Source organism: Neurospora tetraspora (genome assembly GCF_033439725.1).
Source record: "Neurospora tetraspora strain CBS 560.94 chromosome Unknown B0H65scaffold_5, whole genome shotgun sequence".
Lineage (NCBI taxonomy): Eukaryota > Fungi > Ascomycota > Sordariomycetes > Sordariales > Sordariaceae > Neurospora > Neurospora tetraspora.
The window spans coordinates 2,481,445-2,500,867 of record NW_026944387.1 but is presented as its reverse complement, the minus strand read 5'-3'; the positions used below and the strand labels follow the sequence as shown (position 1 = coordinate 2,500,867).

General features: G+C 52.3%; 5 protein-coding genes across 5 annotated transcripts; 1 reads left to right on the top strand and 4 right to left on the bottom strand.

Moving 5' to 3' along the window:
* Positions 1-1,306: 1,306 nt before the first annotated feature.
* B0H65DRAFT_576504 (uncharacterized protein) lies at positions 1,307-2,260 on the bottom strand (the record flags this gene model as incomplete). The annotated part of the gene is made up of 2 exons (XM_062830662.1): positions 1,307-1,528; positions 1,625-2,260. The coding sequence occupies 2 exons, from the start codon at positions 2,258-2,260 to the stop codon at positions 1,307-1,309; spliced, it is 858 nt and encodes a 285-aa protein (XP_062680670.1).
* Positions 2,261-3,289: 1,029 nt separating this feature from the next.
* Positions 3,290-4,342, bottom strand: B0H65DRAFT_232539 (uncharacterized protein). The gene has a single exon (XM_062822205.1). The coding sequence runs from the start codon at positions 4,049-4,051 to the stop codon at positions 3,302-3,304; it is 750 nt and encodes a 249-aa protein (XP_062680669.1). The 5' UTR covers positions 4,052-4,342; the 3' UTR covers positions 3,290-3,301.
* Positions 4,343-5,789: 1,447 nt separating this feature from the next.
* B0H65DRAFT_428528 (uncharacterized protein) lies at positions 5,790-7,325 on the bottom strand (the record flags this gene model as incomplete). The annotated part of the gene is made up of 2 exons (XM_062824768.1): positions 5,790-6,179; positions 6,252-7,325. 2 exons carry the CDS (start codon positions 7,323-7,325, stop codon positions 5,790-5,792), a joined length of 1,464 nt encoding a protein of 487 aa, XP_062680668.1.
* Positions 7,326-7,929: 604 nt separating this feature from the next.
* On the bottom strand, positions 7,930-12,531 carry B0H65DRAFT_429010 (DNA-directed RNA polymerase III largest subunit; the record flags this gene model as incomplete). Its single annotated transcript, XM_062824795.1, has 2 exons — positions 7,930-11,367; positions 11,542-12,531. 2 exons carry the CDS (start codon positions 12,529-12,531, stop codon positions 7,930-7,932), a joined length of 4,428 nt encoding a protein of 1,475 aa, XP_062680667.1.
* Positions 12,532-13,930: 1,399 nt separating this feature from the next.
* On the top strand, positions 13,931-17,454 carry B0H65DRAFT_232508 (DDHD domain-containing protein). Its single transcript, XM_062822204.1, has 4 exons — positions 13,931-14,404; positions 14,469-15,885; positions 15,953-17,192; positions 17,269-17,454. The coding sequence occupies exons 1-4, from the start codon at positions 14,138-14,140 to the stop codon at positions 17,396-17,398; spliced, it is 3,054 nt and encodes a 1,017-aa protein (XP_062680666.1). The 5' UTR covers positions 13,931-14,137; the 3' UTR covers positions 17,399-17,454.
* Positions 17,455-19,423: the final 1,969 nt, after the last annotated feature.

The following is a 19,423-nucleotide window of genomic DNA, read 5'->3' as shown; positions in this document are numbered from 1 at the left end:
GTCCACCGCCTGGCTAGAACGGGGGATGTACAACCCAAACTTCGGACCTTCATTCATCGAACCCAAACATTAATCATGTGTGCCTCTTCACCTCTCCACTTCCTTCAAGCTCCAATCCTTTACCGCGCGGTACCCATCTATCCAAATACGCCTTCGAACCCTCCATTACACTCTCGCCACTCCTTCAAGTTCCTTGCAAACAGCGCCGATGTTCCATGTCGTTACTCATCGATGATTTTCCTCGGCTGCATTTCCAATTATCCTGTGGAGATCAGCTTCTGACTCTTCCCTCTAGCAGTCAACACTAATCCATCGGCCAAAGCCACTCATGTTTTAGGTGGGAACTTGTTGGGATTAACATACCATGTCACTGTCTTGGTATCTCGAAACTTCTCACTTCTTACTCTTCTTGCCGCTTGTGCTTTGTTGCTTCCCGTTTGTACTGATGCTCGGTTTTGTCCGTGTGCTGGGAGATCTTTTGAACGCGGCCTTGAGTTGATCCAAGGGCCCTGGCTCTGGCTCCGGATCGGAATGATCCCATCCGCTTTTCAGCTCTGGTTGGCCATCTGAGGTCTTCGAGGCTTGCTCGGCGTTCGAGGCGTTGGCAGACATGATCGTTGTTGTGGATGTCCGGGTAGGGCAGCTGAGTGTAGAAGAATGCTTGCTTGCTATGGTCAAGAGAATCAACCTGTCGAGTGGGTATTGTTGTTCTGTATGGTGTTGTGGATGGATTGTGAGATCTCGCTGGGTGACTCAAGGTGATGATAGGGCGGGAGTATGTTCCGGTCTATATACCAATAACTGGTGTCGCACCGGTCAGGAACTGATGACATCGTTGTAAGCACTCACGCAAAACTGATCTCATGAGCAAAACTGTCCTCCAACTTTTGTTCATGGGCGGCTAGAGTGTACGAAAGATGTGCCGCTTTCTGTTGGTTGAAGATAAACCGCCTGGGTCCGGTTGTTAGGTCGAAGTGTAAAAAGACTGACTCCCCGGCCAAAGCATTCTACAACGGGAAAAGAAAGAAAAGAAAGAGAAAAAAAAGAGAAGAAAAAGAGAAGAAAAAAACGCCTAAATCGCCAGGCCTTCTCACAAGATGAATGCGAAGGAGGAAAAAAAGTTGATATATGGATTAACAGAAGAAAAGAATGTATTACCCACAGCTGAACGCAGCAGCGTTCATCAACAAATAACAAAATGATACATAGTCATTATCTCGCCCCTTCTCCACGAATCTCCATGTAAACACCCTATACCAACGCCCCCGTAAGCATAACATCGTAAAAACCACCGAATCTTCTTCAACTACAACCAATTTGATTCCTCCCGCCTGTCGTTCTGATACTTAGCATTCCCCCACTTCTTCACCTCAGGAATGGGGGTCAGCGCCCTGCTTTCTCGTTGCTCAGAATAATACGACGACACGGAGGAAACTTCTGATACAGGCCGCCGGTGCTGAGGTGCAGCCTCTGAATAGTACGACAGGGAGGAAACACCCGATACGATCCGCGAGTCTTGATGTCCAGTCTCTTCTTCTATATGTCCTTTTTGGTCTTCTCTTTCTGTTTCTTCTCCATCTGTGTCTCATTCTTCCCATTCTTGTTCTTTCCATCCTTGTTTTACCCCCAATGCCCAATTAAGAACCGCGCTCGGATTATCGTAGTGGGGAAGTGGTGGTGGTTGAGAAGGAGGTGGTGTAGGTGATCTCCATAGTGTGACTACGTTGGGGCTGTTGTCGAAGTAGTAGGAAATTTGATAGCTGCTCGGCACGTTACGCCTCCCTGTAGCTGGTGTAGAGGCAGTGGTGGGCTGAGAGACCGTGTGGTGATGTTCTTGTTTGGGTGGGAACCGATGGTATAGAGGCGGGGATGTTAGGTCGGGATCGAAGTTAGTCTCGAGTGATCCAGGGTAGTTTTCTTGTGGTATAGCGCCGTCCCACGGGGAAGATAACCTTTCCGAAATCTTTTCTGGTCCGGGCCATGCCGTTACGGGGCGCGCTGGGAGTTGATGATTATTTTCCTTCTGATGATGATGGTGTATCGGGGACTTTGATGGAGGCAGAGGCTTTTTCGGTCTTGATGGACTTGGCGATGTGTGTCCATACTCTCGACGCTGAAATTCTGTGGGAGACTGGGACCGCAGTTGTGTCTTCTGATATTGTGCTTGCTGAAGATAGGGAGGTGTTTGGTTTTGTGGGTGTTGTGGGATGCGGCGTTGTGCCGGTGGAGGGACTTGCGTTTTCTTTCGAAGTCTGCACATCATAATCCAAACAACAAGATAAAGAGGATAACCAGGTTGAACACCCCATCTCGCTGTCTTTTGTGTAGATTGAGGTCTAGAAGATGCAATTGGCGGACTTGACGAATGTCGACGTTTCAGAACCTCCGAAATCCTCTTGCTATCGAGTGACAATTTTCGACCGCTCCGTGGTTGATCTGGATAGACGTGATATGGCCCGCTGATTCTGGGCGACTAAACGATGGCCATGGTTGACTCCATTGTAGCGATTCATGACCGGCTGGAGACCGTCTTGGTCTGCTTGAATCATGTGAGGAATGGCCGAGGGTCACCGTGACCTTGTTGATAGAAAGTGAATGTAATCATTGTATTTGGTCAGCCATAGGCGCGCGATAAACCGTATATGTAAGAATCAGTCGTTGGAGGTGAAACGTGATGTTGTTTTTAGCAGGAAGCGCTCCGTGGAATCCCAACGCATCGCAAAGGCGTCTACGTTCTGGACCGGTGCGGGAGACCGGTCGTCTTGTATGGTCACTTGAACGGCTTGTTGGTGGCAGCTGTGACGCCGGGAACCTCTTTATTCGGGACGATATGTTGGGCGTGATTGTTTGGAGGGAAAGTTTGCCGCCCAACTCAGTTGGCGGGTGTGCGCACACAAAGAAACGAACCTGAGTAGGAGTGACCACCAACAACCAACAATTGCTAATGCGTAAGAAAAAAAAGAATTTGCAGTCTTTCCTATGTATAGTCAGACGTCTAGCATAACATATGACTTGAACAATGATGTGTGACCAGGTGGAGGTGGAAAACAGGGCCATCCATCGTAAGCTTCACTCGTATCGAGGCCAAAAAAAAGTCACAGAAAAAAGAATGAGAAAAAAAAAAAAAAGAGAAAGAAAAAAAAAGGGGGGGAGAGGAAGACAACGAACAAAAGTCAAGGGATCACGGAAAGACAAACTCGCACAAAAAAAAAACAGCCAAAATTCACAGCGTACTCCCCACACTCCCCCCTTCCCATCTCCGTCTCAAATCCCATTCCCCTTATGTCTCCCATCAAGCTCATCATGGCTGACGTTCCCCGTCCTCTTCCTGCCCCCTCTCCCTCCCATTAACCTCACTCCCATTAACCTCACTCCCATTAACCTCACTCCCATTAACCTCACTCCCATTAACCTCACTCCCATTAACCTCACTCCCATTAACCTCACTCCCATCAGTCTCACTCTCATACTCAATCTCATCCCTACCCTCCTCGAACTTATCCACCTCCCTCAACACCCCATGCGCAACCTCTGCATACACCGCAATCGTCTGCCTGAACAGCTCTGCATTCTGCAGAGAACCGTACCGCGTGATGTCTTCGCCAAAATACCGTCCCATAGCCCTGAAGTGGTTGCCCAGTTGGGATATATAGCGGCGGATATCAGAGGGTGTGGCTGGGAGTGTGCGTGGTGGGTTTGGTTGCGGGTTTGGTTGTTGTGGGTTTGGTTGTTGTGGGTTTGGTTGTTGTGGGTTTGGTTGTTGCTGCGTGGTTGATGCAGTGGGTACCTCTATAGAGGGGGAGGATAAGGAGAGTGCGGCGAAGGCTTCTCTTACTTCTCTTGAGGCTATGTACAATTCTGAGGCTGGGTCGGATGACGTGTAAAAGTCGTTGGTAGTGTTGGTAGTGTTGCCGTTGGTGGTGTTGGTAGCGTTGCCGTTGGTGGTGTTGGTAGCGTTGCCGTTGGCGGTGGTTGTTGTTGTTGTTGTCGCAGGCTGGGGCTCCTCGAGGTTAGGCTCGTCATAGCTGTTGTTGTTCTTTTCGTCTGCCATTTTGGGTTGGGTCGGTGGTGAATAGTTTGAGCTTGCTTGTATGGAAAGTTAGACTACCTCTAGTCGTCAAGTTAAAATGGAGAGAAAGCTTTCTGGCGATGTGATGTCTGGTGGATTGCCACGCGATGTCGAAAACAAGTACTGTGGTCTGTTGGGGAAACCAGTGCTGCACACAAGCCAAGTCGTATACAAGTCAAGCCAAGTCAGCTTGTTGGGAGGCAAGTCAAGTCGCCCGAAAGCCTGTTCAAGTCAATTCAAGTCCAGAAGCTGACTTGACTTGTTGGACTTGTTTCTCCAAGGCACGGACATATATGTACTAAAATATCCCCGACTGTAGGTATCTGGAGGGGGGTGCATATTGGTCTGGTACAGGTATTGACGCAAGCAAGTTAATAAGCCAAGTTAAATCCGAGGTCAAAACAAGTCAAGTACACGCTTGTTTTTTTACAAACAAATTAAATTAGACCCCCGACTTGATTTGACTTGACTTGTGTGCAGCACTGGGGGAAACTGTGTTTACCGAAATGGAGGCACGTACGTAAAGAGGCAGACAAAACTGTAGTAAATCGCTTGAACTCGGCGATGGATTCGGGCAGATTAGAAACTAGTGATGATGTAGTCCTTGAGTTTTTCTGCCAGGGCAGTAATCACGGATTTTCGCCCCCGTCATCGCATCATATCCTTCCTAATCCTCGTCATCTCATGGGAGGTAGCTTCCACACAAACGCCGCGCAATTTCCAGTTATTGGTGTAGTCTGTCGTTCGTTCATGCCCGTTTCTGCAGGGGCAAGAGGGTTGGGAGGAGGGGTAAGAGATGCAGGTAGACGACAGGCGACAGGCAACACCGACCGAAGCATTTTTCACTGACAGTGACACCTGACACCGGTCACCGACCGACCGACCGGCTGGCTGGGTTGTTACTCCGTGACACAAGGAGCGTTTACACAGCAGACGTACCCAGGCTGGCGGTAACCATTGGATTTCTGTGAGATGCTGGTCGGGCGACAAATGATTGGATACGTTTTACTTTCTGGACTTCGTATCCCGAGAAACCCATTTTTTCAATGACCTGACAATTCGATACCCTGACATGTCGAAGAAGACGAAGACAGATAGTAATGTTGGATGTTGCCACTTGAGTGTCTTGCCTTGCGCGAGGAGTAAGATTATAGTTGATTATGTTTGTTCGATGCCCGATACCGAGAAATGGACATATTATGAATGCCATTGGGAACGAACGCCATCGCAAACTCTTGGCGCGTTGTGTGGAAGAGAAACAAACTCATCCCATCCATCCAATTCCAAATCGTCGTCCCCTTCGGCCGAGTGAAGAACTTCACCCAACACAGAAAAGGGGGTTGCTTTGACCAACGGCGACGAGACGAAGTGCTTCGTTTCACCACGACACTCGCGGTGACCGCCGTGCTGGTGGTTCCAATGCAGCTCACGGTCGTAAACCTTTCGACTTGATGAATAATTTCTCCTTCCCCCCGGTTGATCGCTCTTTCCAAGTCCTTTCTTTCCACCACTGCAGCTGCGATTTCGGGAAAAGAGAAGGAGGGGATGGATTCCCTTTCCTGTCTGCATATTTCCCCCACAAACCACCACTTTCTGGCATCTTCAGAGCCACTTCAATCCGCTTCGACCATTATCTCCCATTTGTCGCCGGTTCCATGATAACCGAAAAACCGGCCTCTCGTTACTCGTTCAGCAGAACAACAGCTCCCAATCCTTCTCATTAAGCACTATTCCCAAAGAACTTGGTAATCTTCTGCATCCCCGGCGGTGGTGCATTCCTAGGTCTGATCGGACTCCCCTTCCCCTTATTCTTCGTAGCACTGATGGGCTTTCCTTTCGCTTTCGACGGCGTCGGCGGCTTCTTCTTATTCCCCTTGACTGGTGACGACCTCCCTCCGGTCCCCATCGACTTTTTAGCAGGCGGTTGCCCATCATCACCCAGCTCCGAAGATGCCTCCCTCTTGATCCCTTGACGCAGCGGCGACGAATGCATTTCCCTCCCTTCTTGACCCGCTTCTTCGACCAACTCATCGATGGATTCAACCTTAATTTTTCCAGTCTCCGTCTTGACTTCCACTTCCTTCCCCTCCTTCCCATCCTCCTTCCCATCCTCCTTCCCATCCTCCTTCCCATCCTCCTTCCCATCCTCCTTCCCCCCCTTCGCCCCCTTCTGGTCCATGACCCCCTCCTCCCCCTTCCCACCCCCACCAAACCAACTCTCAATCGCCCTCTCCTCCCTCCTCACCTGCTTCGGCACCACCAAATCCTCACCATCATTCCCCACCTTCCCCACCCTCTTATCAACCGGATAACACTCCAGTTCCCCCTCAAACGGCCTCAAAACCCCCTGCAACTCCCCATCCCACACCTTCCTCCCCGGATCCAACCACTTTTTGAGACTCTCCGGCCCAGCATCCAAAATAACCGGCATCCTATCGTGCAAAAACCTCAACTGTTCATTACTCGACGTCGTAATAATCGTATACGACCAGATTTCGTTTTCGATGCCGTCTTCGTCGGTATAGTGGGCGCAATCATATAATCCAGCGAATAACATCAGTTTCCCATCTTTCCTTTTGACAAAATGGGGGATCTTTTCAACTCCTTTGCCGAAGGGACCAGGGGTGTTGAGCCACTCGAAGAAGCCTTGAGCAGGGATTATGCAGCGGTGCCGGTGTTTGATGCTGGACCAGATACCGGAGGAAGAGGAGGCGAGGGAGTCGTCGCGGCAGTTGATGGTTTTTAGGGTTGTTGTGTAGTTTGTTGATCCGGGTTTTTGTTGGGTTGATTTGGATTTGGACTTAAAGGTCCAGGAGGGGATGAGGCCCCATTTCATTGGTTGGAGGATGAATTGGTGGTTTTCTTTCGGTGTTCCGTCTTGTTGATGTTGTTGGATTTGATGTTCCGTAGGCTGAGTTTGGCCCTGTTCCTTTTCTTGCTGCTGTTCTTCTTCTGGGGACTGGCTCTGGTGCTCCTCCTCGCGTTCAACTTCCGCTTCGCCTTCAGTTCCTTCCTGAGCACTATCATCATGTGCCGCTCTCCTCCGTCCTCCAGCTCCACGGCTACCACCAACACCACCACCACCGCCCACCCTGGCCCTGTAGACAACCCCGCGATACCCCGGCGCAAAGTTGTAGCTCTGTCTTGGAGAATTGTCGCCTTCATCGTCCGGCGCGTCGTCGACTGGCATGTTATCCGCTTGTAACATGCGGCGCACCTCTGAAGGGCGCAGATTGATGGCGTACCTACCGCACATTGTGAAAATCCGAGTCGTCAATGAGACGGCGATTGTCTGAATGGGGAGTTGCGGGCGATGAAAGAAAGTGAAGATAGGTAAGAAAAAGAAAGGTGAAAGGGAACCATGACGTAACATTCCTTTGACACGTTAACGACGCGCGTTTGCTAACTGCAAGGTCAGAACGCCTGATCATGTGACCGCCAACAACCTCACCTCACTTCAACCCATCTATTTGGGTTGTTCGCCGTGTTCAACAAAAGGCCATTCTTTTTCGTACATAAAGAGCTAATAAACAAGTATAACCGCCAATGATCATTTTCTCCAAAACACCACCCTCCCTTTCCACGCGCGGCTTTGATTCTCTATAATTAAATACACACACACCACGCTCAAAACCTCAGGGTATCACTTCTATCCCGTCCTTCTCGACGCATGATCTCGCTTTCTGTCGTCCCCATCAAGAGACATCAAGACAGTTTAATGAAGCCAGTTTTTTTTCCTGACGGCTCCCAAGATCCCCGCACCGTACATGATATCCCCTGAGATAGTTTCTGTGCAAAATTTTCCGTTCGACACCTTACCATGCAAAAAAAAACACTAACAAAATGACACACTCACTCATTTAGGCAACAGCCACCATGGGCGCCGCCGGCATCATACCATCAATCTTTCCCCCACGCCCGGTAGACGCAGCCGCAGCCGCAGCAGTCTTCCTCATCTCCATCTTTGCCCTCCTCTTTTCGACCTCATCCTTCTTCCACACCTCCTCGAACATGGACTTTTTGGGTTTGACCTGGTGATCCCTGATGCCCAACCGTCTGACGACCTGGAACGCGCCGGTACCGATCTTCATGGTTTGGCCCATGATGATACACTCCGACACACCGAGGATGCGATCCGTCTTCATGCCCGCCGCCGCATCGAACAAGTGATCGGGCGTGCGCTCGAACGAGGCAAGCTGCAGCACACTGTCGCGCATCTTGGCGAGACCGTGGCGCGTGATACCGAGAATCTCGCCCTTGTAGGTCATGACGTCGGCCAGCAGGTCCATGTGACGGGGATCGATGCCCATGTCGCCCATGACGCTGCCGATTTCCTTGGCGATGGTGGTGCGGGCGGCTTCGATGCCCAAAACGTCGCGGCACTCCATGATGGAGTTGGAAATGCACTTGGTGCCGATGACGCCCTCCGTGGTCATGCAGGCGCGCAGGCCGTAACCTTCAACGAGGACCTTGTGCTCATTGGACTCGCTGGATTGGATGATGGCACGGAACGCCTCGGGGTAGCCGGAGATGGGCACCGCGGGAAGCATGCGCTTGAGGAAGTTGACGCGTAGCTGGAAGTCGGCGGCGGTCTCATCTGAGGTGGTGAGAAGCAATTGGCCCTTCTCGATCGCTGCGGCACGAACTCTTGCCGCTTTCTTTTGGGCGGTCAGATCCTTCCAGTCGTTGTTCACAATGACCTCGATGGTGTTGTCGGGACCGATCTTGAGATCATCCATCTCCACCTTGAGCTTGAGCTTCTTGGCCTTGACGATGGCGACCATAATCTCGCGAAGACCGATGCCGAGCTGCATGTCCGAAAGAGCCTGCATATCGATCTTGAGGACAATCTTGGCGACATCCGGAAGCCAGACATCTTCCACATAGGTGATGACATCGGAAATATAAGTCTTTTCGATCTTGCCCTTGACGATACGCGCGGCCTTGATGTCTTGGTTGTTCTCGAGCTCGCAGCTGATGACGGGCGTGCTGATGAGTTTCGAGGCACCAATAATTTCCTTGATACGGGGAACACCCTGAGTGATACTCATACCGGCGACACCGGCGAAATGGAAAGTCTTAAGTGTCATCTGAGTACCGGGTTCACCGATAGACTGCGCACCGACAGCGCCGACGGCGTGACCAGGCTCCACCTTTGCCTTGTCGAACTTGGAAAGACAGAGGTTCATGAATTTTCTCAGGGTAGCCTCCGAAACCTTGGCGACGCGATCCACATGGGCTTGCTGGATTTCCTCCTCTTCCGGATCCAACATCTTGATATCACCGCCATTCTGCTTCTTCTCCCATGCAGCGAATTCCTTCAGCAAGTCCGCGTTGTCCTGGGGCAGACAAGGATCCAAGCCGGCGAGCCTGCGTGCTTTTGCCAGCTTGAGCGCACGCTTGTCCATCTCAGCCTGAATAGTGTTGAGATAGACTCTGGCACCCTCATGCTCATCGATCGCAATGAAAACATCATGATCGTCACTTTCCGCAATGGTCTTGTCCTCGTAATGCAGCAACTCGCCCGTGACAAGGTGCTTGCGCACATACCATTTTCGCCTTTCGTCCAGAATCTCCCTGCACATGGCCGAGATCTCTGCCGGAAGCAGCGACCTGTCACTGTGGTTCATGGTCAGGCTTTCGGCATGATTCCACGACCTCTCGAAATCGACAGGCTTGGCATTACCCTCCATGTCTGCGGGATCCAGTCTGTCGGCACCGTACTGGAACTGCACAATGTTTCCTTCGGATGTCCGCACGGTATCATCGTACTGAGTTGAGAGATCTTCCAACGACTTCATGAGACGACGAGACATGTAACCCGTCTCGGCTGTCTTGACGGCGGTATCGACTAGACCTTCTCTACCAGAGATGGCGTGGAAAAGGAACTCGGTGGGCACCAGACCAGTGTAGAAACTGTTGCGCACAAAACCCTTGCTGGGCGGCTGGCGAGCGTTCTTGTGGAAGTGGAAGAGCGTACGATCCTGGAAACCATCCGCGACACGCTTGCCACCAATAATCTGCTGTCCGACAAGGGCAACCATCTGGGCGACGTTGATGTCGGAACCCTTGGAACCGGACTTGGCCATGATCAAGGGAGAGTTGTTGCGACTTAAATGGCCGACACAGTAGTCACCGGCCTGCGAACGGACTTTACTGAGAATACCAGAGATCTTGTTCTCGAGCGTCTCCTCCATGTTGCAACCGGGAGCCTTTTCAAGCCTTCCGCTCTTGAACTGTGCGATGAGGTCGTCGCAGAGTGCATACGCATCCTGAACCAGCTTGGCCTTGTGCTCGGTCAAATCCTTGGACGGATAAACGTCGCCAACACCAATCGAGAAACCGCGGAGGGTTAGTGTACGAGCACACAACTTGGCCAGGCGGTTCATGGCCTGAGCAGCGTGCTCCGGGCCCCAATCACGGAGGATAACGTAAAAGACCGAGTTCTTCTTGCCACCACCAACGGTCGACTTGTCCATTCTTCCGCACATGACCTCGGAGTTGCGAACAACCAGGTAGCAATCGTCAATGTCCATATCCGGAAGCTCACCAGGCTTCGCCTTGTAAACCTTGTTCTTGGCCTCAAGGTTGACCAGGACCGGTGATTGCTTGTTGGGGCGCATCAGAACGTTGAAAATCTGCTTACCCGTCCACATCTCGACAGGCTTGATGATGGTGGGCGGGGGAAGATCGAGATGGGTTTCACCCAGCAACATTTGCGTGCAGATGTAGGTGAAGGTCTTGCGGTCGAGGAACAAATCTTTGCTACTCAGCAGGTATGCCGCAGTAATGAAATCCTGCGTGGCGGCGATGATGGGTTCACCGTTCTTCGGGGTAATCAAGTTGTTTTGTACACCCATAAGGTTGATGGCTTCGGCGCGAGCCTCTTCTGTTTGCGGAAGATGAAGGTTCATTTCGTCTCCATCGAAATCGGCGTTGTAGGGTGTGCACACACATTCGTTGAGACGGAACGTCCTCCAGGGTCTAACCTTTGCACGATGGCTCATGATAGACAACTTGTGTAGCGAGGGCTGACGGTTGAATAGCACAATGTCGCCATCCTCCAAATGTCTCTCAACAACGTCGCCAAACTTGAGTTCCCGCGCGCGTTCCTCCCGGATGGACTCGTCACCGAAGTTTAGGTTGAACTTCATGCCGCCGTCCCTTTTGATGACACCCTGAGCACCAGGCCAGACTTTGGGTCCGTTCATGACGCATTTTCGCAACTTTTCGATGTTGTTGCGGTTCACACGCTCGGGGTATGTAAGGTTTTTGGCCACACGCTCAGGAACGGCGACCTGGTCAATGCCCAAGTTGGGATCGGGTGAAATGACTGTGCGGCCGGAGAAGTCGACACGCTTACCCGACAGATTACCACGGAAACGACCCTGTTTACCCTTCAGACGCTGGCAGAAGCCGCGGATGGGCTTCCCAAAGCCTGGCTGGTATAGACCGGGAACGTCACTGTTGACGTACATACCAACCTGAAGCTGGATGAACTCCCACTGTTCCATGATGGTGTTGAGGGCGGCGCCCTTGAGGAGCGATTCGCGCAAATGGCCGGCGTAGAGAATTATTTCGGACAGCTTACTTGTGATGTCGTCTTCGTTGCTGGCGGCTTCTTGCTGGACCGACGGGCGAATACAGATGGGAGGAGCGGGAAGATATTGCCACAAGAACATCTCTGGTCTGCCCTCGGAAGGGTTCAATCCGAGCAACTCGCAGTCTTCGGCAGTAATCTTCTTGAACAATTTCAAGACTTTGAGAGGGTCCATGTCGTCCATAGCTTTCTTGGAGTGCTTCTCGAGGTCCGGAGTGAATGTCTTGGCCTGGATGAAGGAGGAATCGAAGGCGGCCTTGGCAACAGGCGGAACCTTTTTCTGGGCAGTCGACTTGTTGAAGTGGGAGAACTTGTCGTGGGTGAGCTTCATGACGCTCAACTTGCGGATAACGCCCTGGGTGTCGTGGCAGTAGGGGCACGTCTTCTGCTTGCGGCACTCATCGTTGATCTTTTTGAGGATGGCTGATCGCTTGAGGTTATCGATACCAGGGGCACGGAGAGCCTTGAGGAACTTGGCCTTGGGTTCCTCTTCGAGCAGAACCTTTGAGCAGGTCTTGCAGATGTTCTGGAGTGTGGCTTGGATGTACTTGAGATAGCCGATGTGGAAGACGGGAAGCGGTAGGCGGACGTGACCGAAGTGACCGGCGCAGGACTGGAGAGGGAGGTTGCAGGTCTCGCAGGTGCCCGTCTTGCTCGAGGTACCGAGGCGGGGATCGAGAGGGCCGTGGGGGAAAGTGCGGCGACCGTTTTCGACATCGTAGAGGAGGTTGTCGGAGACTTCGAGGACACCCTGATTTACTATATCCTGGTGTGACTGGACTCCGAACTGGAGGGCTCTAAAGCGCTTGGGGAGCTGGTCGCCCAGCTGCTCCTTGATAGGAGCTCTCTGCTCAGCGCCCATTATGTGTGTTCCGTATTTCTGTTGTCGAGACTAGCGATGCGATGAAGAGGGAATATGCAACAGGTAGGGTAGGTGGTTATTGTGCCCTGTTCTGGTGATGGATAAAATGTTGCTACCGGCTCATTGCGGATGATGGCGGTTCGAGGTTCGTAAGGTGCTTGTAAGTCGCAATGGATAAGTTGCTGTGAAGAACCTAGAGCGAAGTGGAAGCCAGGCTGTCGATCGAGAGTGTGGTGGGCGACGAGAACCCCGAATCCCGCTATCGGCCGAGGCTTATATAAGTCGTCGACGCTAATACCAAGTCTTGTCGTAGTGGTATTTTCGAAAAGGTTGTAGAAAATGCCGTAGCAAGTGTCGGAGTACTTGTATGTTGATTTCCCAGACAATGGGAGTCGAAAGTGGAATGAGGTGGCAGATGCCGTTGATGTGGAAGGGAATTTTGGACGACTTCGCGACCCGTCTTGAAAATTATTTTGTCGCTGCGCGCTGCGTCCCCAGTGGTGCCGGCACCCATGGTGAAAACGGCGCCTGGGGGGTGGGCGGGGCCCGGGCGGCAGTCAAAGACAAACCCCCCGCCGTCGCCGCATGACTCCGCGTCTTGGAATTGGTTCAATTGTCGCGGGTTGGAGAGTGGAGACAGACTCGAAACCTGCCCGTGCCCCACCATGCGATGCATCCATCCGATCGACCGGCCCAGGCTGCTGATACCCCACCATCCGTTATCGTGTAGGGGTACTTGTCGCGTTTAAAAGATACTTGGAGCTGCTATCGAAGCCAGCAGCACACAGAAGTACCTCTGTATCCAGACAGAGTACCCGAAACTGCTGGATGAGAGCGGGACGAGGACCAGCTCCTGCCAATCACCGCTTGATTCTGATCTGCTGGAATCGTCATTGCCGTGTTGTCCAAGACAGCCAAGAGCTCCATTGGCCCTTCCTGTCATTCCATGGAAGATGAGAAAAGTCACAAGCCAGCGTTACTGACCTTCCTCCTGACTCTATTACTTCTTTACCGTACATACCATACATTGTCACATACAACATCTAAAAGTGTATATCTACCACACTTTGTTCAATTAACATTCCTCCCTGCCTTTGGTTCTGCGAGCTCCCTTTGTTGCAGTCTCCTCCTTCCCGTCTCTTGCATGTGCCCGCATCTTTTCCGAGGAAGCTTCAGCTGTTACAACCCGTGAGACTCCTTCATACAACAACTACGACTACCTAGAAACCAAACATCGAAACAGATTCTTCGAGATCGACCACCCAACCAGCAACTGTCGTTCAGAATTAGAGACTAACCCTTCCACCAACCAACATCAGCCAAGACCAAGTCCCGTATCCTCTCCCTTGGATCTTCCCAGCGACCGTCAGGAGCAAAGCTCGTCCTGTCAACTTGATTCTCGGCAACGTTGGCGCTTGTTTTCGCGATAAGGTTGCGTCTGCGCGGGACTGGCCAGGGTCCTCGTACCCGTCAGGCTCTCTACCCTCTGTCAGCAGTCTTCAGACCAACTACCTCTACCTTTACGTCTAGCGGAGGCCCCAGAGCCTCGTTCTCTTCTTCGGCTTCTTCCTCTTCCTGGTGGCCCTCTGGCCATAGCAGAAACCCAATGGCTCCAACTACCGGTACTGGCGCCGGCGCAGCCGACAAGAAGCCCGAAAAGTCCTACCTCGCATCCGCCGTCGACTCCATCAATCCTTGGGCCGCCAACCGGAGTACCACTCCAGCACCCAAGGAGCCGCCTCCGCCCAAACCAGTAGTCCCCGTGAACCCGAATCCCGGTGACCACAGTACCAATCCCTTTTACGGCCAAAGCTTTAAGCGATATCCTCCCGACTGCCCTCCGCTCAATGTCCAATGGTTCCATGCGGTAGATGTAGGTCGACTCTTGGATCACCGGTACAAATCAGGAAAGGCCCTAACTCATAGTTCTTCTCTAGGTTCCAAAGCGCAAGCCCAAGTTCCTCCAGTCCAAGCCCGACGATGACAAAAAGACCCAGGCGCAACCAAAGAAATATGCGCCTTTCTCTTCTGGAGACTCCCGAGCACTCGAAGTCGCCTACCAGGCAAGACTCGAAGAGTTGGAGCAGCAGAGGGCGAATCCGAAACGCTCAAACAGTGTCCGTCTAGGCTCCAAGCGGCCTCGAGTCGTCTCAGGCGACGAAGCAAACAACACAAACCTCGAGTCGACGGAGGATGAGGCCAAGAACCACATCCGTGTCCCCGTCAACGAAGATTTCTTGTTCGATGTCGACCTTGACGATCGCGAGTTAGCCCCTGTCTACTGGGAGGGTCCGGTATATGAGGTGCGTCGAGGAACCTGGTTCTACCAAGAAGGCTCGACTGTACGCCCATGTGAGGAGAATCTTGCAGCCCAGCTTGAAGAGGGATACCTAAAGATAAGGCCGTGGATGTACCCAATACGGACGCGCAGCGACTCGGGCACCAAGACCGTCACACCAAAGACCTCGGTGAGCAATCTCAAGGCTGCTGCTGCCGCCCAAAAAGAGAGCCCAGCGAAAACAGAGACCACAGTTGTCCAGCATCAGCCCCAGACATACCGGCTATTCGGGGCCTACATGAACAACATCGCAACATACCACGACGAAAACACTGCATGGCTCTCATCCGAGGGTGTGCTCTCTTGGGTGACCTCGACCGTGTACGAGAGGTTCGCTGGAGGTGGCTACATGAGCGGCGTGAAGCTCGTTCGCGGCTATAATACCGAAACAAAGAAGCCCAAGGATGACAAGCGACCCTCGACTCCCACGGGAACCAAGAGTTCTTCCACAGAACAGGACGAGAAGCTGCAAAAAGCCCTCAAGAGACGCTCTGCTCCGGCAGGTGCGCAGTCACTTTCTGAAGATGCCATGGTGATTAAGGAAGAGGGCGAAGAGGATGTGCCCGAGGAGATCGAAAGTACAAGGGCCAGGCTCACTCGCCAAATATCAAACCTGATAGAAGGCGTCAAAGATCCAGAAGCAGAGGCGGAAGCGATTCGGAAACGAGAAGAGAAGGAGATTCGGGACGACTACAATGCGCGACTCGGAGAGACTCAAGGCCGCGAAATTGAGCATATTATTCTCGTCACGCACGGCATCGGACAACTCTTGGGAAAGAAGATTGAGAGTGTCAACTTCGTTCATGACGTGAACATGCTTCGGAAAACATTAAAGGAAACATACTCTTCCTCGGCCGATCTTCGAGCACTGAACGGCGAGATTGAAGTGGAAGGCCCTGGCAACTCGCGTGTGCAAGTCTTGCCTGTTGTCTGGAGGCATCTTCTCGACTTTCCAAAGCGCAAACCGAAAAGAAGAGAGCATGATTTGGGTGAAGCTCCATACGAAGAAGATGAATGTAAGTGGTGCTCTTGTTTCAAGTCACAAATTTGTTTGAAAAAAAGCCAGTGCTAATTGTTACAAAGACCCATCTCTAGAGGATATCACGATTGAAGGTGTGGCCTTTGCCAGGTCGCTCATTTCCGACTTGGCCCTCGACGTTCTCCTTTACCAAAGTGCCTATCGAGAAACGATTGTGGAGATCGTTTCTCGAGAAGCTAACCGGATATACAAGCTGTTCAAGGACCGCAATCCTAACTTCAAGGGCAAGGTTCACGTCATCGGTCACTCCCTTGGGTCTGCCATCATGTTTGATATCCTCTGTCGGCAACGGGAAAAGCGACCAGAAACTGAGCCGTTCAAGAACCCGCTCAAACTCTGGCCAACGCACACCCAGGACCGCTACGAACCCAAAGAACCTAAGGAGCTTGCGTTTGAGTTTGACGTGGAAGATTTCTACGCTCTCGGCTCTCCCATTGGCCTTTTCCAGATGCTCAAGGGACGGACGATTGCGGCTCGTCACTTGCCCAACGTTTACCCCTCGGAAAGCCCCCTAAATCCCGAATACATGGATGACCCGTTCTTCCTTGCCGCAACAGCGCAGCACCACCATCACCACCACCATAACAGTGATCAGAGTCTCTCTCCTATCACTAATCTTCCGTACAGCATCTCCTCTCCCAAGGTCGCTCAACTATTCAACATTTTCCACCCTTCAGATCCCATTTCATATCGTTTGGAACCTCTGATTTCCCCGGCCATGTCCACCCTCAAACCCCAAGCTCTACCATATACCAAAAAGAGCATCTTCGGCTCCGTCGCCCCTCAGGGCCTCACGGGCATCGGTGCCAAGGTCGGGCAGAGCGTCAGCGGACTATGGAGCAGTCTCAGTGCCGGTATTGCCAGCAGTTTGCTCAACCGTAGTCTCGGTCTGAGTCAGGAAGATGTAGCCAACATTAACGCATCGCAGGCTCAGAACCAGAATCCCAGTCCTGGTGCTGGTACCAACATAGCGGGTGGTGTCATATCTCCCGAATCTTCCAAGATGTCGGACGCCCAGCGGAGCGAGAAGACGGCGGAGAGGATGCGCCAGCTGGCCAACGCCGGTCACGACGGAACTCTTATTGACGACGAACTGGAGACGCTCTTTAGCAAATTCGAGAGGAAGAGGTTGGATATGGTTCACGCTGCCAAGGAAGGGGGCAGCACCGCTGCGGCCAAGGAGGAATGGGTCAAGGAGGAGGCCAAGGCCCAGAAGTTGAAGAGGGAGGAGATGAAGGTACGGGCGCTGAACAGGAATGGGAGAGTGGATTACAGTATCCAAGAGTAAGTCGTCATTTCTGCGTGCTCTCGAGTATTGTGACTTGAAACGACGGATGGCTAACAGCTTGCGGCTATACAGGAGCGTTCTGGACTTTAACCCCATCAACACCATTGCTTCACACATGAGCTACTGGGCAGACGAAGATGTGTGCCACTTTATTCTGTCTCAGATGCTGGTATCGAACAGGACGAAGACGCCGAGGGTGTAAGACTTCATGTAGAATTTGTGCATAGTTGGGGTAGTTTGCATAGATAGTCGTTCTACGGTTCGCGGGTTAACAGTTGGAGACGACTCATCGAGGCTTTTTTTGGATTTCGGAATTAGCATAACCACATTGCATCCGCTTTACAGAGTTGTCCTTTCACTGGTGGTATAGACACTTGTAACCTTCTTCCTTGGCCAACCTCGATAAGGGGTGAGAAGTGCAGTAGAGATTCGATACATCCAACACCCAACTTCCATTGTTCATTATATCTCAGGGGGCTTCCCTGAGCCGCGTAGGGTCGGAAGGAGCTTTCCCCCAAAGTTCTTGGTGTATCTTCACGACCCGTTGTCCTTCTGCACATGCAACGCCATGCACCCCTCAATCCCCGAGTCCAGCCACGGCCATAATTTTTTATTTTTTTTGGGGGGGAAGTGGCAGAAGGAACAAGCCACGGAACCCTAACCAGCCCTAGACTTCTCCTTTTCCTCCTGGCACTGCGGTTGAGCTTCCAAACTTTCGGTTCCCCGACTTCCTTCGAAGCTCATCCTTCATCCGCTTTAGCCACTTCCTGCCTCCCACCCCCTGAACAATCATTCTTTGGACTCTTCCTCTTTATCCTGGCACTGCAGCCAGGGCTCCAAACTTCCCCTGACTTCCAAACTCCCCCCCCCCCCCCCCCCCCCCCCCCCGACTTCCAAACTCCCCCCCGACTTCCTTCATCCTTCGTCCACTTGGGCCACCTCCTACCTCCCTCCCACTGAACAATCAGTCCTGGACTTTTCCTCTTCATCCAGGCACTGCAGTTGGTGTTCCAAGTTTCCCTCCACTGCAGTGCTTTCGTTCTTCATCCGCTTTGGTCCCCTTCTACCTCTGTCATCACCATCTTCCTCCCAAGCAGTATCGTTAAGTAATCTTAAACCTGGCTTGAGGAAAAGTTACATCCCTTTCTGCCTCTTGGCTTCCCTCCTATTGACGCCTCTGAAGTGAGCCTGCTCGTACCTTTTGAACCTCCATCACTCCTCGTGGCAGCGCTTCATCCCCCCAGCGCCCCCCAGCGATCAACTCACCCATCCAAGGCAGCCCGCAATCATCCCTCCTTGGAGCCAGCACTGGCTGCGAACAGTTTCCTCGTACCCAGCGTTAATTTCTCCGAGGCACAGACACTCCTGTGCCTTCTTGGACTACAGCCATCTGACTGTTGTTGGCGTTGCCTACAGCCTTCCTGCTACCCGGCTCTAGCGTCATCCATCGCACCCAAAGTGCCAGAGGATATGGGTTCCCAGTCGTCCACCATGATGGCAAGCACACCACAAACCGCCTACGCTCCAACTCATGTCGCATCTCCAGTTTTGGTAAGTGTGTTTCCACATCTCCAACACCATCTTCGACTTGCCCTCCATCATAACGTTGTTTCTTCTTGTCTCAACTGGCTTCTTGGTTACTGTGCGTTAGAGTCCAGATCAAAGTACCACTCTTGTTCGAAACCGAGACTAACAAAGGCGCCATCATTTCAGGATACCAACAAGAAAGCCGGCTTCGTCATGGCCGACCCAGGTCCATCACAGTCCCCGGACGTGGAAACAGACTGGGCCCGTTATTCGCTTTCTGTCCGACTGCGATATGGCTTTCCGGATCGCCGTGACCCCAGGGTTATTCCCGTCGGCTGGACATGCTGCAAATGCCGGCACAGGAACACCCACCCCAATGCCTACGGCGAGCCTGCGGAGATTGAGCCTGGAAACACCGACCATTTGAAACCCTGAGCTGGGGTGAACTGTTGTAGCAGGAAGCGAGATCGTGACGGCAACGAGTTGGACCCCTCTCCTCATTCTCTCTGCCCGGAGTGTGCCTTGACCAACCACAAACGCCAGCCCATCATGTCTGGCATCGGCGACTGGGCAGGGAACGTTGCTTTATCCGACTTCGACCATATTGACCGCGCCAAGATTGCTTTCTGGGAATGCTGCCACTGCCTGAAGCTGAACAAGATCAGTGACTCGGTCGCTAGGCGTCGCTTCAGCTGCCATT